This window comes from Alternaria infectoria (assembly GCF_024043175.1).
Source record: "Alternaria infectoria strain BMP 0036 chromosome Unknown scaffold_3, whole genome shotgun sequence".
In the NCBI taxonomy this organism is placed as follows: domain Eukaryota; kingdom Fungi; phylum Ascomycota; class Dothideomycetes; order Pleosporales; family Pleosporaceae; genus Alternaria; species Alternaria infectoria.
The window spans coordinates 1743825-1770802 of NW_026250692.1; the positions used below are offsets into that span (position 1 = coordinate 1743825).

General features: G+C 52.9%; 10 protein-coding genes across 10 annotated transcripts; 5 read left to right on the forward strand and 5 right to left on the reverse strand.

The window, feature by feature from the left end:
- Window positions 1-329: 329 nt before the first annotated feature.
- Window positions 330-2131, forward strand: J4E92_002829 (uncharacterized protein; the record flags this gene model as incomplete). The annotated part of the gene is made up of 2 exons (XM_051494229.1): window positions 330-1992; window positions 2046-2131. 2 exons carry the CDS (start codon window positions 330-332, stop codon window positions 2129-2131), a joined length of 1749 nt encoding a protein of 582 aa, XP_051355908.1.
- Window positions 2132-2728: 597 nt separating this feature from the next.
- On the reverse strand, window positions 2729-5486 carry J4E92_002830 (uncharacterized protein; the record flags this gene model as incomplete). The annotated part of the gene is made up of 7 exons (XM_051494230.1): window positions 2729-2935; window positions 3178-3747; window positions 3876-4266; window positions 4327-4347; window positions 4401-4907; window positions 4972-5096; window positions 5160-5486. The coding sequence occupies 7 exons, from the start codon at window positions 5484-5486 to the stop codon at window positions 2729-2731; spliced, it is 2148 nt and encodes a 715-aa protein (XP_051355909.1).
- A 1221-nt stretch (window positions 5487-6707) lies between these two features.
- J4E92_002831 (uncharacterized protein) lies at window positions 6708-8842 on the reverse strand (the record flags this gene model as incomplete). Its single annotated transcript, XM_051494231.1, has 2 exons — window positions 6708-8670; window positions 8724-8842. 2 exons carry the CDS (start codon window positions 8840-8842, stop codon window positions 6708-6710), a joined length of 2082 nt encoding a protein of 693 aa, XP_051355910.1.
- A 490-nt stretch (window positions 8843-9332) lies between these two features.
- Window positions 9333-9836, reverse strand: J4E92_002832 (uncharacterized protein; the record flags this gene model as incomplete). The annotated part of the gene is made up of 2 exons (XM_051494232.1): window positions 9333-9415; window positions 9470-9836. The coding sequence occupies 2 exons, from the start codon at window positions 9834-9836 to the stop codon at window positions 9333-9335; spliced, it is 450 nt and encodes a 149-aa protein (XP_051355911.1).
- A 382-nt stretch (window positions 9837-10218) lies between these two features.
- Window positions 10219-11922, reverse strand: J4E92_002833 (uncharacterized protein; the record flags this gene model as incomplete). The annotated part of the gene is made up of 1 exon (XM_051494233.1): window positions 10219-11922. The coding sequence occupies one exon, from the start codon at window positions 11920-11922 to the stop codon at window positions 10219-10221; it is 1704 nt and encodes a 567-aa protein (XP_051355912.1).
- Window positions 11923-12809: 887 nt separating this feature from the next.
- On the forward strand, window positions 12810-13805 carry J4E92_002834 (uncharacterized protein; the record flags this gene model as incomplete). Its single annotated transcript, XM_051494234.1, has 1 exon — window positions 12810-13805. The coding sequence occupies one exon, from the start codon at window positions 12810-12812 to the stop codon at window positions 13803-13805; it is 996 nt and encodes a 331-aa protein (XP_051355913.1).
- Window positions 13806-14156: 351 nt separating this feature from the next.
- CBF5 (centromere/microtubule-binding protein cbf5) lies at window positions 14157-15802 on the forward strand (the record flags this gene model as incomplete). The annotated part of the gene is made up of 4 exons (XM_051494235.1): window positions 14157-14265; window positions 14318-14474; window positions 14531-15389; window positions 15437-15802. The coding sequence occupies 4 exons, from the start codon at window positions 14157-14159 to the stop codon at window positions 15800-15802; spliced, it is 1491 nt and encodes a 496-aa protein (XP_051355914.1).
- A 1123-nt stretch (window positions 15803-16925) lies between these two features.
- J4E92_002836 (uncharacterized protein) lies at window positions 16926-18273 on the forward strand (the record flags this gene model as incomplete). Its single annotated transcript, XM_051494236.1, has 4 exons — window positions 16926-16959; window positions 17078-17191; window positions 17253-17926; window positions 17980-18273. The coding sequence occupies 4 exons, from the start codon at window positions 16926-16928 to the stop codon at window positions 18271-18273; spliced, it is 1116 nt and encodes a 371-aa protein (XP_051355915.1).
- A 3876-nt stretch (window positions 18274-22149) lies between these two features.
- Window positions 22150-24586, forward strand: J4E92_002837 (uncharacterized protein; the record flags this gene model as incomplete). Its single annotated transcript, XM_051494237.1, has 3 exons — window positions 22150-22154; window positions 22204-22487; window positions 22542-24586. 3 exons carry the CDS (start codon window positions 22150-22152, stop codon window positions 24584-24586), a joined length of 2334 nt encoding a protein of 777 aa, XP_051355916.1.
- Window positions 24587-25423: 837 nt separating this feature from the next.
- On the reverse strand, window positions 25424-26506 carry J4E92_002838 (uncharacterized protein; the record flags this gene model as incomplete). The annotated part of the gene is made up of 2 exons (XM_051494238.1): window positions 25424-26235; window positions 26287-26506. The coding sequence occupies 2 exons, from the start codon at window positions 26504-26506 to the stop codon at window positions 25424-25426; spliced, it is 1032 nt and encodes a 343-aa protein (XP_051355917.1).
- Window positions 26507-26978: the final 472 nt, after the last annotated feature.

Below are 26978 nucleotides of genomic sequence, written 5' to 3' on the forward strand. Positions count from 1 at the left end.
GCGAACCTACTCGTCGCATTCGCGCACGCGTCGGCGGTACCACGGTTGGTCATGTCTCTTGGGCGTTGACACCGGCTGAAGTGCTTCACGGCATCTTCTTTTAACTCTTCGCATCGCCGCGCTTTTCATCTCAAGTCTGTTCGGCTGGCGCGCGCATTTACCCGTCCAAGTCTTTTCCCGTAGTCAATCGCGGTGCGCCATAGCGATAGCGATAAGAGAACGACACCAGGTTGGCTCATTGTCTTTGTCGCGTCGACGCGCAGGAACTTGATTCGAAGGAATTGGCCCTCTAATCACGCCTCTAGAGCAACTGCATTCCAATCGCAGCCATGACAGACTATGGCTCCACACCACCGCCCAAGTCGCCCTCTCCGGTGACAGTCCCACGCTCCTCGAGCCTCCCGCGCCTGGCCAGCTCCAAGCTCTTCCTCCCGCTGCAGAACGATGCTTCGGCGATATCTACGCGTGGGCACCACCTCCCCTCGCTACTCAACAGCGCACGTCGGCCGTCCACTATACGCAGCAGTGAGCGCCGGGGCAGCGACACAGACGATGAAGACCTGGAAGCATACAGAAACGGGCTCGTGATGCCTTACGACCGCGACTCCGATCGGAGGAGCAGCATAGGCGCGCATGTGCTCAACACGCCGCAGATGAGGAGCCAGCGGCTGATTGGCAACTCCAATCCCCGGTACAAGTGGGAGAAGTACTACAAATCCGAGGAAGAGCTCAAGGGCATGAAGAAGCCGATCCGCGAATACTACGAGCGCAACAACCAGCTCCTGCAGCACTACCTGTACATCGACCGTCTACTTGACTCTTCCCTCCCGCACAACCTCATCCAAGAGTACACGAACATGGAATCTGGCGCCGTCAAGATCCCCTCAACCATCAGGGAAGAGTCTTCGGCCTCGACTTCTCCCCTCGCTGTTACCCCCGCTGGTACAAATGGCACCAACACGCCCGGTTACTATAGTGAGAACGGGCGAAGTGGTTCATCAGGCAGTCTCAACGGCAATGGCGCTCAGAAACCCATGGTAAAGCGCACGCCGAAGAACCTCTACAAAGTCCCCGAAGCAGACGAAAACACGCCTCTTCTCGCACACGACGAGGCCGTAGAAGACGAAGAAGACCTAGAGGTCGCAAACTCCAAGCTGAAGGACTGGGTTCCTGAAGAAGACGAAGACACCGAGAGCCCCATTGTCAAGCTCGCACTATACGTCAACCTCAGCGCAAACACAGCCCTCCTGATCATGAAGATCGTCGTCACGGTCCTCACCTCGTCCCTCTCCGTAGTCGCCAGTTTGGTCGACGCAGCCCTCGACTTCCTCTCCACGGCCATCGTATGGTTCACATCCTGGATGATCGCACGTCAAGACCGCTACGCCTACCCAGTCGGCCGCCGCCGTCTCGAACCCATCGGCGTACTCATCTTCTCCGTCATCATGATGACCTCCTTCTTCCAAGTCGGCATCGAGGGCATTTCCCGACTCACTGGACCCGACCGCACAATCGTACAATTGACCATCCCCGCAGTGGCCATCATGGCCGCTACAGTCGTCATTAAAGGCCTCTGCTGGCTATGGTGCCGTCTCATCCGCAACTCGTCCGTCCAGGCACTAGCCCAAGACGCTATGACTGATGTCGTCTTCAACACCTTCTCCATCCTCTTTCCGCTCGTGGGTTACTTCGCGAAGATCTGGTGGCTCGACTCGCTCGGCGGTATCTTGCTCTCCGCTTATGTTATCATCAACTGGAGTGCTACCTCCGCGGAGCATATTCGCAACCTGACTGGTGCGAGTGCCACGGCAGATGAGCGCAACATCCTCCTCTACATGACGATGCGCTTTGCAAAATCCATCAAGAGGATTCAGGGTCTGCAGGCTTACCACGCGGGTGATAAGCTGAATGTCGAGGTGGATATCGTGGTTGACGAGAATCTCAGTTTGAGGGATAGCCATGATTTGGGTGAGAGTCTGCAGTATGTGCTTGGTAAGTCATTCTTCTCTATCTTTTCACGGAGTTGTAAACTAACAGCCATACAGAGAGTGTTCCGTACGTTGATCGCGCGTTTGTACATATCGATTATACGGATTACAACTTCCCGACACACATGTCGCAGCAGGAGTGAGCGGAAGATGTGCCTGGCACCTGAGTTGGCTGTACATATAGCATCGGAGACAAAAGCATCTGGAAATGGAAGACCTGGCTGAGCAATAGAAGCATGCTGGTACATAGCATGTGCTTGCGAACTCGCCTCCCGTAAAGACTGCCCATCATCGCCTCTTCTCAGGCTCACGTGGTTGCTATTGGTTTATGGAACTGGGGATATCCGCAATAAAGGACGTCGAAACGAAAACGAGCGTGAAAGAGTGACATCAGTCCGACTGGACGGGCCCCAGTCCTAGAAGAGACGGTAGGGAAAAACATTGCCCGGAACTCTACATAGAGCCAAAAAGAATAGAACGACAGAAAGAGGTACCCATGTCGTTGCTACGACCATACATGCACTCACCACGTGCAACCAACCAGCCGTCTCCTTTTCCTCTCACGACCTGATTCCTTCGTCAAACTTTTCTCACACAGCTCATCCGACAGGGGATCTATGACACCACGTCAGCATAATATCAAAGCGCACAGTCACCACTTCCCATTCCAGACTCTCAAACTTACCATGGTTTTCCAGTTCACCGGCGCAACTAATCTGCTGCTCGCCCTTGAACAGCGCTCACGGACTCTGCCCATTCTTCCTATAGACATATTCCTCGCCGAAGAGATTCAGCGTCCACTCTCCCGCCGGCCACGTCGGATGCTCGAATAGATTCTCATCAGTCGTCGCGCCTTGATCGTCTTGGTGGAAGTCGTTGAGTAGAGAGGTGCAAAGGCTGTCGGGTTCTTGGTTGTCGTCTTCGCGGCGGTAGAAGAAGTATCGGTTCTGATATTTGAATTTGCAGCTGTCATGTGGGGGGTAATCAGGGTTAGAGATGACGCTGGAGCATTCTGGGGTCGTGGTTTGTTCGAGGCCGACGGTGAAGGTGCGCTTTTGGGGTTGAGGGGATGGGCTGGGCGACTAGTTGTTGGAGACGCTGTCGTGGGCTGCTTTGTCGGCGCCGTTCCAGATCTGTTCGGACTGTCAGCTTCCTTACTAACTTCGGATTCTGTTGCCGTCGTTCTTACCATGTTGACTTGCTTGTCGGGATCTTTGGCACGCTCCCAGCTCGACTCAGGTGTGGTTATCCATCTCTTGATTTCTTTCACTCGGTCGGGTCCTTGCTTGCTCTGGTCCCAGGATTCGTAGTTCATGTGTGTAGCAATAATGCCTGCCACCGCCGGGGCAGCGAACGACGTACCCGAATCCTGCGTTGCTGCACCGTCATATTGATCGTGGACGTCGACATCCACTCCAACACCGTAGATGGTCAGCTGTGTGCGCTTCTCTGGATCTTGCTGAGTACCCAGGCCTTGCGAGAAAGGTGCAGCTTTGCCTGCAAGCGTGGCAGCCCCGACGTTGATAATGGGAAAGTCATCTGTCTCCAAGACCTGGGGGAAATGGTCGATGACTTTTCGGCCTTCAGTTTCGGCTTCATTACCAGAAGCGAGCACCACGGGGACCCCGTAACTGAATAACTGGTTTATCCAGAGAATCTCTTGCTTTGCTCTGTAATCGTTCTCTGCTTCTTCTCGTGTGTAGCCCTTGTGACCATTGTCTCCGACGGCGCGTTCTGTGCCCCTGCTCATAACGACAACCTGAAAGTCACGCGACGTTAGTATACTCAATAAGCTTAGTCCAGAACAGTAAACTTGCGTCGATGGCGTCGGTTGTTGGTCGTACTTACAGCTTGGAACCCTGGTATTTTCCTGCGCCGCCTGCTTACATCTGCAAAAATCCTTTCGAACCCGTTGTGAATGTCGTCTCCGCCCGGTTTGACCTGCACCGGCACCAGTGTCGCTCCCTTTGCGGTTCCCCACTGCCCAACGATCTTGGACGCTACTTTCGTTCCGTGGTCTTTAGGGGAATGGTCGTATCGAATGTTGTGCGCATCATTTTGGTTGGTGAAAGCTCTTGTTTCTACGATACCGCTATTGTCCTGCTCGTTGTCGGATCCTGGAAACACTTTTTCGCCGGTTTCCTGAAGTCGGGTTAGAGCGATGTCACCGACGTATGTGAGGTAAGTCACTACCTTTTTGACATCTACCTGTACTCCATGATCCAAAACATACACATGTACTCCCTCTCCAGCTCTCTTCTCGTAAACGTAGTCCTTGCTGTTTGTAACAGGTTAGTTTCGGCCTTTTAGGGCTTCGAGTACCTTAGTAGGTAGTTACAAGTCGTCCAAATTGCTTCCCCTTGGATTGATATGTTAGCCCAGTCAAGATACAGCATTCAGACCTTTACTTACTCATAACAGCTGACTTGGACCAAGTCCCGCGCTGCACCCTCCTGCTTCTGCCAATCTCCCCATTCGAATTTCCGAGCTTCCAAGGTTCCCGTAGTCTTGATACTCATTCTGGGGACAGCACTCATCTCTACTTCGTGGTATTGACTCGGATCCTCGACATGCTCCACCCATTCCTTCTTGGCCACCACCTCGTCGTACCCTGACTGGTCTAGTATAACGCCTCCCCACGCGTAAACTACTTCGTAATTGTCAAGCTCAGCGTCGAGCCTGCCCTCGTCATACAATTTATCGAGTTCGTCTTCTGGTATGTCTTCGGGCTCATCCCAGGGAAACCTCTTGTCCTCGCGCATCTTAGACTTGTCCTTGGTCAAACCTTCAAGCCAAACCCGAGTTTCGTTGACTTGGGCCTCGTTCCTGATGTCGGCTGCGTAGACGGTATATGTCTTTGTCGGAAGTGCACGTGCGTTCATGTCCGAAGTGTGTAGGTTAGCTTCAATTGCCTCTATCCTGCAGAGGTAAAGGTACGAAGTTAGCATATGTCTCCCATGCACTTTGTACAGCCATGACTTACCATTCCGTTTTGGCTGCGACCTTCTCGTATCCAGCCTGGTCCAAGACCACGCCTGACCAGCAACGCACCACTTCGTAATTGTCGAACTCCTCTTCTAACCTGCCTTCATCGGCCAGCCTGTCCCACTACAGAGGGAAAACCTGAAGTCAGCATTCATATCCCATGTGTTTCGTATATCCACAGCTCACCTCTTCTCTGGGGAAATCTTCGTAGGTGTCCCAGGTCCATCCCAGCTGGTCACGCATCCTGTCTTTGTCTTTGACAAGGCTCTTGAGCCAAGTGCGCGTCTCATTGACCTGGGCTTCGTTGTGGACGTCGCTTGCCCAGACCGTGTAAACTCGGGCCTCAGACGAAGCATCTCGCTGCACTTCAACGGTGGTAGATCCAAGTGGGACGTCTCTCGGCTCGGAAGTCGCAGCTTGTTGATCGACTGGCGGGGTTACATCCTTCTGCGATGCTTCTTCGCTCTTGACTGGCTCCAGGGATTCTGCGGCGTTACGGTTAGCAGATAACATCGACGACGTCAGCCGAGCGAAAAGAAGCACTGCTAAGTGGAGCCTCATGGCTGTAATAAGGAGTTTGAAGAGCGTCAGAGATGACTATGAATCAGCTAAGCAATAGGATGAAGAACGAGACAGCCTCGAACGAAGATGTTGAGATCCAAACTGGCTTCCGAATGCATCCCCTTATGCCTAACGTCTTTCTCAATACGTATACTCATCCGCGCGTGTCTTCGGAGGCACTCAAAATGAGACCGCCCCCTCTTTGGCACAGAAACAAGACTGCGTAATCTGACCCGCGTCAAGGAATAACCTCGACTCGAACCCGAAGGCACAGTCACCCAAGGTGATGGAGGCGTAGCATGCCGGGGCGGTTTTGTCCTGGATACAGGAACGACATAATCCGATCCAAGTAAGGTGCAGACTCAAGTCAATCCCAAAGGCGCAGTCACCCAAACTGATGGCGGCGTAGCCCGGTGGGATGGAGTCGTTCTGAGCCCATGCGTAATAGGGTCCAAGTAAAGCGCAGACTGGGCTCAACCCCAGAGACACAGTGACTCAAGCTGACAGCGGCGTAGCACCTCTCGGTGCGCAACCACAATCCAGCCCCCCACCGCGACGAAGATTGTAGCAGACGAATGCACCTCCGGAAAATGACAGAAGAAAGACGTACCATTCTGATCCTTCTCCATCTTCGCGTCCAATGATGATGCCAATTGATATGTAAGCGCGACTCACTCCGATGCGCGCTGCGGAACTCGGCGATCTCGATCTCGTTGTCGAAGAGGAAGACGGAAGATCCAGGTTGTGGAATGGGGCGGTTGCAGGAAGCAGGAAGAAACACCATTTCGAAACGCTATTGGAAGTGAGTGCCCAGGTGGCACGGCATGCATCATGTGATATTCAGATTAGCAGCCGCGTTCGCGAACCGACGTCATCTGACAGCGGGGCACAGTCCTGGAAGGCAGCAGCGACCCCGACGTTCGGTTGACTGCAAGTTTAGATTTCCACGCAAGAGAGGATGCGCATTTGACTCAGAATTGGACCTGATCTGGTTCGGAATGGCTGTTGGGGTTGTACCTCGGTATGCGGGATGATTGCGATTGACTTGGTAGACCGTCTGTTGACCATCACCATTTGAAACAAGTTTGAAGACTTAGCTATCGCATCTGAGGATTCCAACGCCACCCAATGCCATATATTACAAACCTACACTCCACCACAGCCACCTACCCATCACAACCCCTCAACACTAATCCCCTGCGCCACACCCCTATACTTCTCCTTCCTCGCCTCAATCTCCTCCTTCATCCTCGCCTGTCTCTCTTCCTTACCCACGCCCCTCACATACTGCAACAACCTCAACGCGCCCGTCGGCGTAACACCTTCCACTCGTCTCGCCATACCCACGCTCTCCGGCCGCGCTACCTCCAACGCTCTCTTCTCCTCGAAGCTAAGCCCAAAGATGGATTCGTAGTCAAGATCAACTGGTAACTTGAGGTTCTCGTCTTTGAGCCACCGGGCTTGTGTGGCGGTTTGGGAAGCGACGTAGGGGGCGTAGGTGGCTTCGATGTGGACGCGGTCTTGGATGCGTTGTGAGAAGCCTTTGATTCCGGGGAGGAGGGTAGTGAGGCTAGATGGGGTGGTGTTGGGGAGGCGGAGGAGGTCGTATGCGGAGCGTTTTGTGCTGTCGTTTCGTACGGGGAAGCCTGCTTTGTTCCAGTCTGTCCAGCCCATGGTTTTGGATTCGAGAATTTGGGCCAAAGCGGCCATTTGCTCCGCTTCGTCTTCGAAGGCTTTCCATCGTAGATCGCCAACTACGCCGGCAATGCGGCCCATGGCGGTGAGGCGCGTGTCGGCGTTATCGGCGCGGGCGGACATGCGGTATTCGGAGCGAGAGGTGAACATTCGGTATGGTTCTGAGACACCCTTCGTAATGAGGTCGTCGATCATGATGCCGATGTATCCATCCGCTCTCGTCAAAACCATGGCTTCTTTCCCTAGACTCTTCAGGCCAGCGTTAATGCCAGCAATTACACCCTGACCTGCTGCTTCTTCGTAGCCAGTTGTTCCGTTGATTTGGCCTGCTAGGAAGAGTCCTGAGATGTTCTTCGTCTCAAGCGTGGAGCGAAGATGCCGTGGGTCGACGTAGTCGTATTCTACGCCATAGCCAGGTTGCAGCATCTTCACGTCCTCAAGCCCCTTGATAGTCTTGAGCATGGTGTTTTGTACGTCCGCGGGCACTGTACAAGAGATTCCGTTTGGGTATATTATGTCGCTATCGAAGCCCTCCGGTTCCAGCCAGACAATGTGTGAAGTCTTGTCTGCGAAGCGTATCACTTTCGATTCTAGTGATGGGCAATACCGCGGCCCTTTGACGGTTTCGCGGATGTGTATTGACTTATCAAGGTTATTTCGTATTACGTCGTGCGTCGCTTCGTTCGTTCGTGTCTCGTGATTAAGTAGTTGGTTCTCGACCTGAACGCGCTCATTCAGATAGCTGAACGGCATGGGCGGGTTATCACCCTCCTGCGCTTCCAGAACTTTGTAGTCGATCGTCTTTCCGTCTAGCCGTGGTGGTGTTCCCGTCTTCAACCTTCCCATCGTGAACCCGGCATCTCTCAAACTCTTGCTTAGTCCAAATGTCGCAGCTTCGCCCATGCGCCCGGATGGGAAAGACTCAAGGCCAATGTGTATTTCTCCACCAAGAAACGTGCCAGTCGTGATCACCACATTTCCTGTGGGTATTATCTCCCCACTCTCCAACCTTACACCAGTGATCTTTCCGTATTTGCCTTTCGATCCCTCCTCTTGTGTCCTGTCCACGATGATATCCGCCACGCTACCTTCCACAACACTCAACCCCTTGTATGCCAGCATTTCATCCTTCATATAGCTCTTGTACAACGCTCTGTCGATCTGCGCTCTGGGTCCCCATACAGCAGGTCCCTTCTTCCTGTTCAGCACCCTGAACTGCACACCCGCCTTATCCACGATACGACCCACGACTCCATCCAGCGCATCGATTTCGCGAAGCATAGTGCCTTTTCCGATACCGCCGAAGGAAGGGTTACACGAGCAGACACCGAGGTTGTGGACTGAGGGCGTTATGAGGGCCGTTCGGGCGCCGGAGCGGGCTGCTGCTGCGGAGGCTTCGCAGCCTGCGTGGCCGCCGCCGATTACGATTACATCGTATGGCCTATATAAGAGTCAGTTGGTCAATTGGTGGGGCCTGATAGTAGAGTGGCGTACCGGTCTGCGCCAGACATTGTCGCGAATGTGCGTGGGCGACGACTGAAGCGATTGACCGACCGTACTCGAGGCGCGTGGCCCCAGAGCTGACGCGCTGGTAACGGCACGACTCTGTGCATTATGTGGAGTGCTGTGTCGTAGTCCGGATGTTGCGCCACAAAAAGTTGTGATGGGCCAACTCGGAGGTCTTCGTTCGCCGCATCACGTCCGTGCGCAAGTGGGTAGTCTGACGAGATGCAATAGGTATACCGAGCTGCTGAACTGATGGATGCATAGTGAGGCTCTTTACTACTAGAAGTTCTCCCACAATCGCGTTGTTAGTAACTGTATGTTCATGTGTCATGAAGAAAAAGGTATCATTCCGTAAAATTCCAAGCCACGCCACTCCTAGAGTAGAGATCTTACAAAGTGAATTGTGAGCCCATAGTCGTACATTTGAATATCGTAAAGAGAAACTCCATAAGAAGATCCTACAGCGCCGCGCAAAGACGTGTCTCATCGAACCTTCTCTACCCCGCGACCAACACTTGCCACTCGAGCTGTTGTAGAATCTGCCGCCACGGGATATTCTGTTCGAAGCAATATGGATGAGCAGGCAAAACTGCCTGTTTAACCAGAAGCTTCCTGAACAAGGCCCTCGTCGTTGTTCTCCGTGTCCTCAGTACGAGCACGAGACAAGACATCAAAGTTGCCTGCACAAATAAATTAGCATGACCTCTCCCATCCACTCGCATCCGAAAACGTACGTGCAACCAAGCTCAAATTGCTCTTCTTGTTGCCCTCGCTGTCAAGGTACGTCTCCATGCGCGCATCCGCATCCACATAGAGCATCGATCCCTTGGGCACGTTCATCAGGAAATCCTTCTGCGCGCCCTGCACGAAACTCGCAATCCGGAACCAGCTGGTCTTCTTGTCCTCGCCCTTGCCGTAGCTCGTTCCTACTACGTAGCGCACTAGCGTCCTGTCGCCAGAGACGGTGACTTCTTCTGGCGCAACTCCGAGACGGCCGATGACGGTCATGCGCGCGACCTGCGAGGGGCGGGTGGACGAGAAGCTGCGTGCGAAGGTCGAGGTGGGTGCGCGGGCCGCAGCGCGGAAAGTGGAAGGGAACATCGTCGCGGTGGTTTTGGCGCGGAATTGGTGGGTTGCAGAGGGAGTGGCGGTCGAATTGGCGGTTGTGGGCTGGAGGTTGTCGTGATGCGAGGCGAGTGGGGTTGTTTGCGTTTGCTTATGGGGCGCGACGCGGCTACGCTAGTGTAGCCCTGCCTGGGTAGCTTCGAAGGAACCAAGGTCGGATGATAAGGGGCGCTGACACGTGCGCCCATGGTGCCCAAGTCTTCATCCGCATCTGGTGTCTTAGGAGTTTTACCCGTGATCATTGTATGGTATGATAGGTAGCTTGACTAATCCATAGTCTCTGTGCCATTGGGTATATTTCGCTATGATACAAACATCCCTTGTAGGGATCCCAAGTCGGTATTCAGCCCCGGCTCGGCTACCGCTTTGCCTTCTTCTTCTCCCTCTCGTCCTCCTCACTGTCGTAGTCCTTGTAGATTCCAACGGGTTGAGTCTTCTCCCACGCGCCGGTAAAGACAGCCTTCTCTCCCTCTTTCAGCGCATACTTGAGCAGCGCCTCCCTAGGATCCTCGTCCCTCATATCACTGCCTTCAATCTGTTCCATGACATACTTCTGGTCGGGCGTTGACTTGGCAAAAGGTGTTGTAGCTGGGATATGCGGTCTCCGTGGGTCGCGGCTCTTACCCGAGGCTGTGAGACCGATGGTAGGATGGCGTGCGGAGAATGAGGCAGCATTGCCAGAAGGATCATGTGCTTCACCAGCCATACCGAGCGGGTCCATGTCTACGGTGAGGGACGGGTCGTCATCGAGGTGTCGCTTCTTGGGTGCCTTGCTGAGGATGGTAAGAGCACCGGCGTTGGACAGCTTGGGATTGAAGAGGATTGTTGTCTGACCATTGGCCGAACCTGTGAGGATTTGGTTGAGCCTGGGATGCCAATTGACCGTTATCAGAGGAGAGCCTGGCGTGACTGGTGTGACCAGCTCCGGGCGAAGTGTGGCTGGGTTGAGGATGTGGAGGTGCCCGGTCTCTGATCCTGTGACTATGCTCTGAGAATTAGGCGCAAACTTGATATTCGATGTGGGATATTGTGAAGACGTTGACGGATGCGACGTGGTGTTGAGAGGCGTCTTGAACTTTCTTGTGTCCCACAACTTGATGGTGTCGTCCCCTCCTCTCGTGATCACCAGCCTGCCATCTGCACTGATATCCAGTCCGCTCGTCCATGTGTCTTTCGCGTGCGCTTCTTTGATCTCTGCTGTCGGCCTGTGGTAGGGTCCTTCACCACCCCACATGACGAGACTTCCGTCTAGTGCTGCTGACACCAGCATACTGCTCCCTCCCTCGGCTGCGGCGCCCCATGCAATGGCCGTCATCCTTGTCATGCCCGCGCTACCAGCAGCTCTTGACTTGTGTACGATGACCTCCTCCTGCTTCATCCTTTTATTCACGTCCCATATCCGCACTGTACTGTCTGTGCCTGCTGTAGCGAAGCGGTCGCGATTCGTGGGGTGCCACGCGCCGCTTGTGATTTCTGCCGTGTGTCCTTTTGTGTTGTGCTTGTCCCTCAGGTACATGTCGCCCTTGACAAACTCTGATATAAGCTCTCCATCCCTGCTGAACAGTCTCGCCTGTGACGTTGCAGTAATGCACAGGAATTGGCCTCCAGAGTGTGGGCCAAACACAACCTGGTGTATCGAATGCGACTCGGCGGTTTGCGAGGGTTTGGTGGTGAAAGGATCGACCGTTTTGAATGCGCGGATAGTACTCGGGGTAAGTGCGCTAAGGTCGTGCAGCTTGAGTGTGCAGTCGTTCCCTCCAGTTACCAGCCGCGTACCGGATGCATCGAGCGCGATCGTCGTGACTGCGCGATCGTGCGTCTTGATGACCAGTTCGTGAGAGACTGGGTATTCATCCTCCTCATCGCTCATGTCACTATCGTCATCGTCCGAATCTTGTTCGTCGTCCGACCCTTTCTCCTTCTTCGCCTGCTTGCTCTCATCCACCACTGGCCTACGCGCGCGCTCGATTTGCGCCTCGACGTTCACGGAGCCATCTTTTTTTCCAAATTCGCTGGGCAAGTATTGCTTGAGAGCCTGCTCGTCGTCTGCAGAGAATTCCATGATCGTGCTGTGTGGATAGCCCGCTGGTCTGGGCTAGGTTTGGCGTCGACGGTCAGTCGCAGGAAAGTTCGAGGTGGAGGCTGCAGTATAACGCGCCGCGCTAACACAGGCGACCGAGGTTTCGGGACACCTTCACTCATTACCATCTCACTAATAGCTACAAAACCATCTTCAAAGTCCCTTGCCCTTACCAATACCCTTCTATTTACATTGAATCGTGTAGACTTCTCTTCCCTTTCACCACGTCCGCTCGTCTTACGAATCACAGCCACCGAGCATCCGCGTTCGACGAAGCAATGTGACCATCGAACGACTGGCAATATGCCGGCACAAGTTCAATTTAACCGGCAAACACCATGTTCCTTAACTCAAAATCTCGGTCGCGTGACCTTGTATACTAATCTCACTGCCCGAGCTTTGTCCGGCACCTTCAAACCATCACACCAGCAGCAGGCCAAAAGTGGCGGCATCGTCATGCGCCAAGCAGTCCGCCTTGCTTCAGCCACAGAGTATAGCTTGGATAAGTTCTAAATTGTTCGATGCCAAGAGTTCCGCTGCGAATTCAACTGCCAAGTTCCGAGTTGGGTTTCTAGATTCCGGTTTGCCGTACGCCTGCACCACTCAGAGCGTCGCAAACTCCGATGGTCCTTGTCCGACGTCATGCGTACATTCAACACCATCAATCCTACTTGGCAACGCCACACGCTCTTGTACCCTCAGCCTCAACACGTAATTGTGACCCCTCGGAGCCATCGTGTCGCTTGGCAGGCATCTCTCATGTAGCATATAAGTAGCTTGCTACCCCGCCAGAGCCGCAGGATGTACCTCATCGAATACATACACCGTTCAATACAGATAACACAGATCCTACGCGAACGATACTTACCATGCCTCACCACCACCCCGGAACCTGGGCCAGCAAGAGCGACATCGACCCCACCAACGTCCCTTGGGCAGTCACAACTCATCTCCTCGCCATCAACCACGAACAATTGCTCCGCGTTACAAGACATCCCTTCCTCGAGCGTGCCGCCAAGGGCACCCTACCAAAGCCTTTGATTGCACAATGGCTCGCAAACGACAGGCAGTACCTTCAAGGTTATCTTGCTACTATCAACCACACCCTCAACCTCATCCGCAGTACGCACAAGTCGACGACTGCACCTGGTGAGGAGCCAGACATTCCCACGCGATTCATTGCGTGGTTAGAATCTGCTATCAAGAATGGAGAGAGGGAGCTGCGGTTCTTCCAAGAAGTTGCTGAGATCTACAAGATCGATCTTCCTCCGTCACCACTCCAGGAGAACGTCAAATCCGAAGGTCTCCGTCGCTATGAAGCACTGTTCGCTAGTGTTTCTTCCCAACAACCAAACACATTCATGCCATGGCTCGAAGGCGCCATTCTACTATGGTCGACCGAGAAGGTATACTACGAGGCCTGGTCGTGGGCCCGCCGACAAGACGCCCAGTCTTCTCCTCGGAACTACGATAACGACCAAGACGGCGGTGCGATGCGCAGAGAGTTCATTCCCAACTGGTCAAATCGCGACTTCCTCATGTTCGTTGAGCAGCTTGAGCGCATTGTCAACGAGGGTGTAAGCGACGCTGTTGACCGAGATGATGCAAGATGGGCAGAGGTCAAGAGCAGGATCGATCCTATCTGGAGGGCCCTGTTAGACGCTGAAGAGGAGTTCTGGCCAAATGTGCCCAGTGGAGCGGGCAGTCTGGTCGAGCCTGGTGTTAGGCGCGGTGTCGATGGCAAGATGGACGGCACCACGCTGCGCAGTACAGGAGATGACGAGATCTTGAACGAGAGACAGGGCGTCCGCAGTGGAGATATCACCACGTTGCACAGCAACGAGCACGGACAAGTAGTGAACTAGAATCATCAGAGTTGGAAGTAGATTACTGCGCAGAAAGAGCGCATTGTAGTTGCAGGCGGCGTATAATACACACTTGATATTCAATAAATCCACAATAACATCGCAGCGTGTTGTACATCTGACTTGTTTGTAGGTCGCCATAACGAAATCGCTCCTGAACATAGTTGTCTAGCGAACATCTGATGCGTGTTAGACAACGGTCCGACAAAGATCCGGCGTGGTGGTCCAAGCGTTCTTTAGCGCCCAATAGCGTCCAATAGCTTGAGCGGCGCGAAAATACTGTCTGCTGTGAAAAAGTTCGAGAACATCGCATCGCCAATTGCAACACCAACCCTCGACACAATAATCGCCATGGCTCTCGTGCAGACCGACCCCGACGCGTATGTGATCAAGCCAGCGGCGGCTGCGCCTGCCATCGACACGAGCGACTGGCCGCTCCTGCTCAAAAACTACAGCGACCGTATGCTGCAGCTTCCCCATAGCTCCAGAATGCTTTGCTAATGCGCGTACAGTGCTCGTTCGCACATCGCACTACACTCCCATCCCAAATGGATGCACACCGCTGTCGCGAGACCTCAAGTCTTACATTAGCTCCGGTGTCATCAACCTCGACAAGCCTTCCAACCCATCCTCTCACGAAGTCGTGTCATGGATCAAGCGCATGCTGAGGTAGGAAGCACTCGTGACTTTTCTTTCCAAGCGCCTTCAGCTAACGCGTGCCAAAGAGTCGAGAAGACTGGTCACAGTGGTACCCTCGACCCCAAGGTCACTGGTTGCCTCATCGTCTGCATTGATCGCGCTACCCGTCTCGTCAAGTCCCAGCAGGGAGCCGGAAAGGAGTATGTCTGCGTCATTCGCATGCACGACAAGCTCCCTGGAGGCGAGGCGCAATTTGCGCGTGCCCTCGAGACGCTCACCGGAGCTCTCTTCCAGCGCCCCCCGCTCATTTCCGCCGTCAAGCGTCAACTCCGTATCCGAACCATCCACGAGAGCAAGCTATACGAGTTTGACAACGAGAGGCAGCTCGGTGTCTTCTGGGTCAGCTGCGAGGCTGGAACCTACATCCGTACTCTTTGCGTGCATCTTGGTCTTTTGCTCGGTGTTGGCGCCCACATGCAGGAGCTCCGCCGTGTCAGGAGTGGAGCCATGGACGAGACCAAGGACTTGGTCACTCTGCACGACGTTCTCGATGCCCAATGGCTACACGACAACAACCGCGACGAGGCTTACCTGCGCAAGGTCATCGCACCTTTGGAGAGTCTGTTGATGAGCTACAAGCGTATCGTGGTTAAGGACAGCTCTGTCAACGCCATCTGCTACGGTGCTAAGCTCATGCTTCCCGGTCTCCTGCGATTCGAGAAGGGCATTGAGATCCACGAGGAGATCGTCCTCATGACCACCAAGGGTGAGGCCATCGCGCTCGCTTACGCGCAAATGTCGGCTGTCGAGATGTCATCGTGCGACCACGGTGTTGTTGCGAAGATCAAGCGTGTCATTATGGAGCGCGACCTTTACCCCAGGAGGTGGGGCATGGGCCCAGTTGCCACCGAGAAGAAGAAGATGAAGGAGGCTGGCACTCTTGACGTAGGTAATCAACTTCAGGTTTGCGAGTGCTATACTGACATGCTCAGAAATTCGGTCGCCCCAACGACAAGACTCCTTCCAAGTGGAACGCTGAGTACAAGGACTTCAACAGGAACGACGTCGACGGCGCTTCTGCTCCCCTTGCCCAGACGACTTCGACCTCTGAGGTCCTCGCCGCTCCTGCCATCCCAGCGACGGGTCTTACCGGTACTGAAGAGGCCGAAGCGGAAGCTGAGACCGACAAGAAGAGCAAGAAGCGCAAGAGCCGCGGTGACGGTGACGACGAGGCTGATGAGGACAAGGCCGAGCGCAAGCGCAAGAAGAAGGAAGAGAAGGCTGCGAAGAAGGCCGAAAAGGCTGCCAAGAAGGACAAGAAGAAGAGCAAGGGTGATTCTGACAGCGACTCCGACTAAACGATCAGTTATGAACGATGGACGTCCGAACCAAAAAGCGACAGCGCGCATCGCTGTTGCCTGTACAAGCGCTGTACACCAGGACCGTGTACATGTCATAGTTACTACTACTCTATCCTTGGATACCAGCTTCTTTAATGTAGCATACCGGAAAAATGGCGTTAGGGATCATGGGCATGCTGGCGTTTTATGGCGCGTCGAAGCTTTCTGCAACAAAGGTGGTCGATTGCGTGTTGAAGTGCGACATAGCGTATCGCTAGACATGTTCAATTCACTGTTTAAATTTCACATTTCTGATCCTTTCACGTGGCTGTCATTGATGCGCAGTGCTTCTTATAAGCTGTACTGATGACTTCTGTGATGGATTAACACCAGTCTGAGACTTGACATGTAACTTCGATGTGCACGCCAAAAGGTCAAGGCAGTGTATTTGGTGCAACGGTGTCGCGAAACCCATGATGATATGTCTTGCATTTAGGCTAGAAACGTCCTCAGGTAGTTGCTGGCTAGCCAGTGGATTCGAAGAACTTTGGCGGCGTGCTTGAGCTGGCGCTGTATCATCGCATCGTGAAATAGTTACTGAAAAACGGCCTCAAGCTGTCAGTTGAGATGTAAGCTCGCAACGCAATGACGCGTTCGGCATACCCGGAACCGTAAATCATACAATTTTAACGCATAGCGACTTCATTTCAGCTGCGAGGCTTCACGTGTTGAAGTGAAGCTTCTTAGACTGCAAGAGCGGGGCGCGTCAAGGAAGACCACGAGGAACGGCAAGCGCGCGTCGTCAGGTGGAGCGCGCCAGCTCATTGCTACATACGTCGATTCGATACGATCCCTGTGCGACGAATTCAGGTTTCTAATTCTGATGCCAAGCGCATGATACACGGCATCAGAGTTTGTGATGGTCGGGATATGGCATTGTGGTTGAAGCTTCTCGAACCTTCCCTGTGTTCGCTCCGCGTCAGGGCTCGACGTCACCGCTAGCGTCGTTTGACAAGTGGAGAGACATCCAGAGCTCGAGTGATAAATGCGACCCAACCTCATAAGCTGCCCCCAAAGAAGCTTACAAACACTACTTGCGCATACACGAGATACCCTTCTTTTCTAATCAACGGACTTCAAAATGGTCAAGGAGTCCAAGCTCTACGATTCATTAGGTACGTTTGCCTCGGATGTGCCCCTCCACCGCCTTGCCCTGCCAGGACGCGGCATGCCAGGGCCCGGGGTGGTCGAGGTCTCGGGTAGATACATGAACTATTACTGACTGAGTTCTAGGCATATCAGAAACCGCGACGCAAGATGAGATCAAGAAAGCATACCGCAAGGCGGCGCTGAAGTGGCACCCCGACAAGAACAAGGACAACCCGCAAGCTGCTGAGAAGTTCAAAGGTATGCACATTGCCTCACTAGCTCATATAGACTGGATAGAGTATGCTAACAGCACATCTAGAATGCTCACAAGCCTACGAGATCCTCTCCGACCCCGAGAAGCGCAAAACGTACGATCAATACGGGCTCGAATTCATACTACGCGGCGGCGTACCACACCCTGAAGATGCTGGAGGTGCTGGTGGTAACCCATTCGCGGGCGCAGGAGGCGGCGGAGGCTTCCCCTTCGCATCTTCGGGTGGCATGCCTGGCGGCACACGCTCGTTCCACTTCTCGACGGGCGGCGGCGGCGGAAACGGCTTCAACTTCTCCAACGCCGACGACATCTTTGGCGAGTTCATGCGCAACAGCGGCGCCGGCGGTGATGACTTTGACTTTGGCGGCTTTGGTATGGGCGGTATGCCTGGCGGAATGGGTGGTGGTATGGGCGGTGGCGGCGGTGGAGGTGGAAAAGGCGGCCGGTTCCGCGGCGGACGACGAGCACCAGAGCCTGAAGTCACAGTCGTGGAGAAGCCGCTTGCGGTGAGCTTGGAGGAGCTGTACAATGGCACCACGAAGAAGCTCAAGATCAAGCGCAAGACATACGACCAGAGTACCGGCAAGCAAAGCACGCAAGACCGGATTCTGGAGGTACCCATCAAGAAGGGGCTGAAGGCTGGCAGCAAGATCAAGTTCTCAGACGTCGGCGACCAGGTAGAGGGTGGCACACAAGATCTGCACTTCATCGTCTCTGAGGTAAGTCTTTCCATTCCCAATTTACGCAAAGACCGGTACTAACGACGCCACAGAAACCCCACGCAATGTTCACCCGCGAAGGCGACGACGTCAAACACACAATCGAAATCGACCTCAAAGAAGCCCTCACCGGCTGGCGCCGAACCGTCCAAACCATCGACGGCAAACAACTCAGCGTTGGCAGCGGCGGTCCCACAGGTCCTACCTGGACAGAACGATATCCCAACCTCGGCATGCCCAAGTCCAAGAAACCCTCAGATCGCGGCGACTTCATCGTCGGCGTAAAGATCAAGTTCCCCACGAGCTTGACCAGCGCACAAAAGGAGAAGCTGAAGGAGATACTATAGTTGGGCTGAGGGAAGGAACATCTGCTCTGCGCATGAGGAACGCAACGGGGTATGGTGTCGGACGGAACTTTGCTTCTCGTATATCATTTGCATTTCTCTTATCACTATTTTCACGCCTATATATGCTCGAAATGAGCCACACGAAGGCGTCGGTGGAGTTCTGATATGTTTATTGTTTGTTGGGAAGGGGGGAGGAAATGGAAGGCCAACACGCGAGTGGAATGCTGGTAAAGATGACTGGGGATGACATATATGAAGTAACGCGTCTATGATAGACGAATCAATGAATTAGTATACTGTGCGAGAAGGTGTTCGCCAATGTGCGATGATGGAGTTGTTGAAGACTGCGAACGCTCCTTCCTCGGTGACGGAAAGAGCCTTGGATGGCTGGCGCGTTTTAGCGCGTACACCTACCGCGTCCCCTTCTCGTCCATCCTACCGTCACAATCAGTCTCTCCAGACCTTCATCGTTCTACCAGGGAATACAAGCAACCGCTCCCGACGCGGTCACCGGCATCGGAACCTGCAATCAGCATGTGCCACAGGACTGCATCATCGCCCGTGCCGCGAGGATGCATGCTGCCCCGCCTCTTGGCGGCCTCCTGGCTGCTATCCTCCTGAGCGCAATGGGATTGTTTCTATCGCAGCTTCGTTTTCACTCTTTTGCTGGCCTATACGTTTCTTGGCTTCCGATCCCTTATCGCGATGGATACCCAGGATCTGGATAGTGGATCCGTGGACACGACTGAGGAATGTACGGCGAATTTGGATTCGACTGTTCTTGCGCCGTCTGTCGCCCAAACCGAGAAGATTGAGAAAAGCCACAAGGGTTGTTGTACGAGAAACCTATTCACGTCGAAGTATCTGTTTTTTCGAAGAAGAAGGGGTTCTAGGGAAGCCGTAAAGAAGCCAGACCCAATCCCGAGTCTCAACACTATCTCGGGACTTCGACTCGGGGCTGCTGCTGGTTGCCATAATTGTAACATTGTGCTTGACGCTATCGTTTCCTACAGCAGTGGGCGACTATCAATTGATAACATCGATCAGATTGAAGTGCTACCGGGAGAGGAGCCAATAACAATCATCTATCGGCCAGGCCTGGATGCAGGCGAGGGGTCTAACGAGTCAGAGCTTTGCGAAGCAGAGCTGGAGCTATTTCAATTGGAAGGTGAGTCGTGTAAATGTGTGCATGTCTCGTTTTGGTGAGAGGAATGGGTATTCGATTGATCACGCTTTCGCCCTAGGATAGACCTGAGAATCCAGGGTGTCTGTGAGTGGACTGTCTTTTGGGTGAAAGGGCTAAGAATTCGATTTGAGTCTGTGGTTTCTAACTCTCATACAGGTCAGACATCAAAGGTCGCGCGCAATTACTCGCGCTGGAGAACACGCATACCTACAAGGAAACTGCCATCGGAAGACACGTCGTCAGACCGAGCTCTGCAAACATTGCACAATTGGATTGAAACCTGTGTTGAGCATCATAGTGATTGCGCTGGACGTAAGATCACACCACTTCCGAAACGAATCCTCGAGATAGAAGGTGCGCATGTTTATCTTCGCGAAAGAGTCAACACACCAGCCATGTACGCTTGTCTGAGCCATTGCTGGGGCGCAACAGGTCCCACAAATTAGATTGGACAAGACGTCTTTCGGGCGTCTGAGGGACGGTATAGTTATCGGTCAGCTGCCGAAAACCTTCGCACACGCGGCTCAACTATGCAAGAGGCTTGGTATTAGGTTTGTTTGGATTGACGCCTGCTGTAAGTTATCCTGCCCCGTCATCACCATGTAACATAGGCAACTTTAGCTCGTATGTTCAGGCATCATGCAGGACGACAGAGACGACTGGGAAGAAGCAGCAGCATCGATGGCAAATATCTATGAACAGGCTCATCTTACCATTGCAGCTACAACGGCTAGCAACAGCCACTCTGGTCTGTTCGCGTTAGACCGGGAAAGATTTAAAGCCCAGAAATTAAGGAATTGCGAGCTATACGTACGGGAGAAACCGGACAGGTTCCCTCTCCCTAAGTTCCCTTCTAAGGGCTTTCCGCTTCTGACTAGGGCTTGGGTGTATCAAGAGCGACTCTTATCGCCACGAATGGTTCATTTTGGCAAAGATCAGGTAAGCTATAGTGCTCGCATCCTTGGGACACCCATAGTATTTGACTCACGGAACGGTACCGGGGTATCTTTGAGCCGAATTGGCAGCTTAGAAACAGGAAAGATCGTCTTTTGCTCGTTTAGGGTACTATGTCGAACGACTAACTCACTATGCAGATGTATTGGCAATGCCCTACTGTATTCATGACAGAAGGCGGCTCTACTATCGAACAACGCTGGAAAACTGATAGAATTTGGGAATCCAATGACGATCCAGTCAGCCGCTGGCATCAAATAGTCACTACCTATTCCGGTTTAAAGTTGACGTACGAGAACGATCGGTTACCGGCAATTGCTGCTATAGCTGAACGAGAACTGCAATGGCGCAAAGAAGATACATACGTTGCTGGTATGTGGACAAGCAGTCTGCTTTCCGATTTGCTCTGGTACGCCTACAATGCCTCAGGTATTCCTTTGCTGCCGCGTCTTCCAAACTCCATTCCAACGTGGTCGTGGCCGTCCTCGCGAGACAATATTCGCTGGAACAGCGGATCGACCGTTCCGTCTCTGAGGCTACTTGACTTATCCTTTACTCGGGTCGGGCCGGCTCATATCGGCGAAGTCACGAATGCCAGTATCACTCTAGAGGGCCACATATGCATGACTCGACTCAAGCAGGTTCTTGAACCAGAAGTCCTGTATGGTGATTGTATGGAGATTATACGTCCCCCATGTGAGGGCAATGAAGTGAAGAAGTCGTGTGATGCGTTCATGGACTTCGATTGGGCCACCGATAACCCGCCTGTCACGATTGGAGACACCTTCACCAGTATTCTGATGAAGATTTGCCCAAATTTCGGTGGCCGTTGTTTTGGGCTTGTTTTGCGAGAGTTGACCGATGGCAGCTTCAAGAGAATGGGAACTATCAATATCGAGATCGAACCAAAACGGAGGCTCGGATTGTCTGGAGAAGATGGTTGCAAGATGCTCAGCGATTTCCTCGAAGCACTACCCATTCGACAAGTCAAGATTATCTGAAGAGAAGGTAACAGGCGGCATACCTGTTTGGGTCAGCGACATCTCTGCGCTTCTCGAGCATCAACGACATCGTCTCACCTGAACCAACGTCATGCGAGACCCTCTACACTCACCACGAACATGCCTTATCTGGTCATTACGCGCACCTGGAAGCGCACGTATGCCTTCATTCATGTATGAGAGAGGATATGTATTCTGAGCGCTATCGGTGGGCCGAGTTCCTCGTGGAAAGGCCGCATCTTCAGCGCTCGTATAAGGTATCTCTACACATCGCCTTACTCCTCAAATCCAACATCGAAACCTATCAAGGGCCTCCCTGTCCTTAGAAGTTCTTTTTGCCGGCTGGCTGCAAGTTGCGCGACCTTTAGGTAGGTATCCTCTCACTGATCTTGCGACCAGAAGGTGAGAACCCAAAATGGTAGCTTAGATGAAGCACATTACTCACCTTCACTTTCAGTACATCACTGTACGCGACATTCGCATATCTTGCGCACTAGATCAATTTGATGACGGCGTCCAATTTCTGGGTTATTATGCCTTCACCTCGCTGAGTCATTGTCTGCTCTTTGGGTAGACCGCGCGGCCTGTTGCTACTGCTACCGCCGCCGGCGCGACGTTTCCCCGCCCAACGCGTTTGCTCAATACTTCTCAATTTTCAGAAGAGTTTTGCGAACGTCCACGCTACCCCACAAGGCAGTCGCAACCATGGAAGCCACCGCAGGTCCGCCGTTGGACATGCAGTGAGTTAGCGCGATTATTTCTTGTGAGCTCACTAACAAAGCAATGCAGACCAGAACCGATGTCGCTCGAACAACTGGAGCAAATCCTAGACAAGAACGAAACCGTCGCGCCCTCGACAATCGATGCCATTGAGTATCACGCTGCGAAACTTGGCCACCGGGTCACGGACAACTACGAGGCCTTGAATATGATTGTACTTCGCCACGAACTCTTGATAAGAAAGAGATGGATCAAGATGTCGCGCCACAAACGTCGTGCTTTACTGCTCGCTATAATGCCACACATGCCTCAAGATCATCTTTCTCAGGCTCTGACTAGCACGATACCTTTCAGTGAGTTTGAAGCCCTACGTGAAGATACCCTAAGCCATTTCTGACACAGCATAGTCAACCTCAAAAGTCTTACACAGAGCAGACCCTTGCTTGCATTCATAAATGCACGAGGTCGTAAACTGCCTTGGACCTTCGCATGTATTGAGGAAGAGTTTCTCGTTCTAGGCAGGACGGTCCCATGTACCGATCTAGAGTTCTGCGAAGGAGTCGGTATCATGTTCTCCCGAGACCCCGATCCAGCAACTTACGGCAAGATCATTCGAGATCGACTCCCCGGACAGGACTCACGCGCTACCGAGGACTACTTCGAGATGTGCGCACGATCAAGTATTCGAGTGCTAAAGATGCAGGAGTACATACTGAGCTTCCTGGTTCAATGTATTACTGCCATTCTGCATGACATTCCATGGGAGCAGTTGTTCGATCATCCAATCCAAGACGAGCCTCCGCCGGTAGACTTGCTTGAGGATGATGAAATTGGACATGCGACTTTCTCTAATGTCCTGCTGGCTGCACCATACCTTGGATGGGACTCTGTCAATTTCGTAAGACTCCAGGGTTACGTCAGCGCTATCTTGGATGCGCAGAAAGAGCACATTCGAGCAATGAGGGAAGACCCAGGCTACTTCGCGGATACACTGTGGGAGTTCGAGCAGCATGCACCTTATAAAGATCAGGACGCTTTGCTACAGCCTTTTCAGCGAGGTAGCATTGACAGATACCAGAGTGCATGCATGATGTACATTCTCGACGAGGCATACAGCATGTTTTCGTTTTGGACTGAGATTGATCGTCGGGTCGCACAGCTTCCCGATGTCTTGAAGAGCGACATGAGTCTTCATGATCAGGCTCACATAGTCGGGGAAGCGCGGCTAGCAGTCAAAAGCACGAAGAATGTGCTTATGACGAAGCTCGACAACGTTACATTCAATGCGCCAAGAATTCGCGAGTTTCTACACCCCAAAACCAATACCGAAACGGGAGAAGTACATTTCGTACCGAAGAAGCCTTTTTCCAGCGCACAGAGAGACTTAGTGGACGAACTGAGTGGTATGAGTACCCTATCAACTCCGGCACTTGTTTCTTTAGCTCTAGAAAGATTGGATCATCGACTTCGAACGAGCCCCGAAGCTACCAGTATGATGTCCAGTAGGCTTCTGAACCTGATCACGGATACGTCAGTTCTCTCAGAATGTCTTCGCCAGTTTTCATTATGGGAGAAGTCACCAAAAGTCGCGGCCGAACGTTGCCATCACACGTGTACGTACCAATTGATGCTGAGCGAGGTGGAGGAGTTCCAACAATGGAACAAGAAGATCCATGATTACGCTGTCCCAATGGGAATTGTACAACCTTTCAGGGAGAAGCTTAACTATCCAGTCCATAAGCGGAGGACGCGCGAGAACGTTAACGCTGTACGGCAAGCCGAGGCCAACTTGGATCAGCTCTGGGCTATGATTGATGAATACTTTGAGAAGCAGACGGGCGTCTCTCAACACCGACTAATTCGAGAGTGCCTACAAGAAGGTGGAGATGTTTATCGGACTCCTCCTTGGGTCGATCCAGTTGCCATCAAACTCACACCAAAGGAGAAGCCTGAGTATGTGTACCAGCCGCTGTCTCGCATGGTACACAGCAAGACGCTAGAGATTACGGGCGCATTTGATCGCATGGCCATCGAGGAGAAGACAAAGGCCAAGACTCGCGGCGATACTATTACCGTCGCCCACGACTTGGCTGCACTGCCACCCGATAGCAACGCCACTGCCACCCCACAGCCAACCATTCTCGTCGACCAGCGCGCACACAAGGTCTTCAAGACGCTCTTTCATACACCCACTTCCGAGACTGGCGACTTACCCAAGGGTGTGAAGTGGGTCGAGTTCAAGCGAGCTATGGCACGCGTCGGGTTCTCAGTTGAGAAGCTCCAGGGCTCAGCCTGGCAGTTTGCACCTGGAGATGCATTGGATGCTGATCGAAACATACAGTTTCACGAGCCGCATCCCGGCAGCGACATTCCGTACATCATGGCCAAGCGCTTTGGACGGCGGCTAGCGCGTGTCTATGGCTGGAGTGGCGACACCTTCAAGCTTGGATAAACTTCAGCCAGGAAAGAAGAGGGTACCTGGTGGTACATGGAGGATGCGGAATGGTGTGATGGGATGCCTGACTACTAAGTCTTGTTCAACATGTGGTTCGCGCCCACCCACGTTTTCTCAGCGGCTTGTCTTGCAGCGAAGAGGACATGGCAAGACATGTTGCGAGCACCTTCGGGTACACATGTGCACACTTTGTAGCTGATGCATGTACTACCGATAACCTTGTCGCATGTTCACAGTTTTGCAATAGCGTTATAAGTTGTGATTCGCTACACTCCATAATGACAGTAACTCGATGTCATGTCTCCTCTTCACATGATTCATCCACATTAAACCATCCCCATCCCTGTGACACCGTCCGGTATCAAAACTGAGAGCGCTGTTATGGTAGCTCTCAACCACAGTTCTAGCAACTTTCCGGAAACACAGCGACCTCGTGCGCGCCCGTCGCCATAGTCTCTAACCAAAGCTCATCGATATCCTGCTTTAGTTGTGTTTTCACTGAGCAGCTGCAGACCACGGACATGTCGGACTGGAGCTCCGCAATCTTGCTCAAAACGAGGACGTGACTCGCTGCCCAGAGAAAAAGCTTGGTCGCGGTACGCTGACCTGACAACGCCGAAGAAGCATTGCTAAGGTCGAGGGTATGAAGCACACTGCGGACTGTTCTAATGACGCGTGGTAATAGGTGAGGCCCTTGCTGAGAATGGCTGGAGCGCCCGCCAATGCTCACAAGTCTAGGAGGCTTCTATACGTAACTGCAGCAAGTTCCAAGTCGTATCCCTCGCGTCGATCGACCGCCGTCGTCCACTCGACCAAAGAATGCCTATCACGCTATTATCCCAACCTCCCAGGATACATCGCGTCTATAGACACGACGCTACATCTAGCACTTTTGACTTCACGTCCCTTCGCCATAGTGAGCGCGACTGGTGAAACAAAAGATGTAGCCTCTCTCGACAAGCGCCACTCAAGTGGTACATTGTGTTGCAAGCTCTCTACCTCTGACACCTGACTAGACGTTGTTTTTCGGGTGTTGAGTTGGCGCTCCAAATCCGACGCGGGCGTTAGGTCTGAGCGGCTAGAGTTCGTACGATCTTGGATGACGCGAACGATTTGACTGAGTACTGCGAACTCAATCTTAAGCTTGAAGCTGTAAACAAGTGATTTGAAGGTCGTCTGTATCATGTAGAGGTTCAAGAATTCCGTTGTGAGTAGCGCAATATCCAGTATCAACAGGAGAACGCTCATTGCGACGAGCTGCCACATCCACTTCCTGGCCTTTCCGTCGAAAATAACGCGCATCAGCTTGCGGGTTTCCCATAGGTAGATGCAGGATATCGAGATCTCCTGGATGGTGAAGAGTGTCATTTGTATCTTCTCCATGACCATGTAGCCGCGAAGGTATCGCTCTGGGTGATTGGTGAATAACCGTAGATTCAGGACTACGGTTGGCACGCAAAGACATACTGCTGAAACAACGATGACCCAAAAGATGAATCGCAGAAGCCTGAGGTTCGGCGATATCAGGTGTAGGCGCGAGTACAGAACCATGGATTGTCCGGGCACCATCAATATCCATCCGAGCGTGAGGAGCGTATTGTAAATGCGAGGGTCATGTGCAACGCTGTTTTGTTTCATCCATGCCCCTGGAGACTGAGTTAGCCATCACCACTGCAACTCCAGAAGCTTGTGTCTACCTGTCGCATACGGCACAATGCTGAGTGTGTTTACTATCAAGCTCCAGAAGTATAGTCCGGTGTACCGTCTGAATACGACGAAGATGAGGATGATGAGCTCAATCGAGTTGTACCACGCGATGGCTGTGAAAGCTGTCATTGCCCGAGGAAGAACGCGATCAGTGCCGAACACGTCGAAGTTGGCGCCGGTGATGCCATTGGCATTGGTGACGTTCACCATCTTGTCGAGATTGCCATGTAACTGGAGTTGAAGCTTTGATTAAGTGTTCCACACACCACATTATACTTCGTAGCTGATAAACCCCGACACCTCCATCGACCGCACGGGGTGTGTGATATTGAAGCCACCAGCGCAATGTAAGCATGTGTAAGCATCGCTGGATCTGGTCTAGCGTCACCGAATACCGCTATTTTTGTGTTACGTGTTGGCCATGTTTGGCTGCCAACACCAGATAGGTCAGACAAGGCGCGCAAATCGATATTTGTGTATCGGAGTACTAGATCGTAGAGATACCGAGCGGTGCTGGCTGACACATCGACGTGGCTGCTGCGTGGAGATGGAAGCGAGCACCTACCAGTCTATGCGGCAGCCCGAAACGCTATGTTAAGCCTCTCGAGACCATCTTACACAGGAAGTCCGAACCAGAGCTAGAGGATAGACAAATGGGTCAAAACCTACCATTGGGATGTAG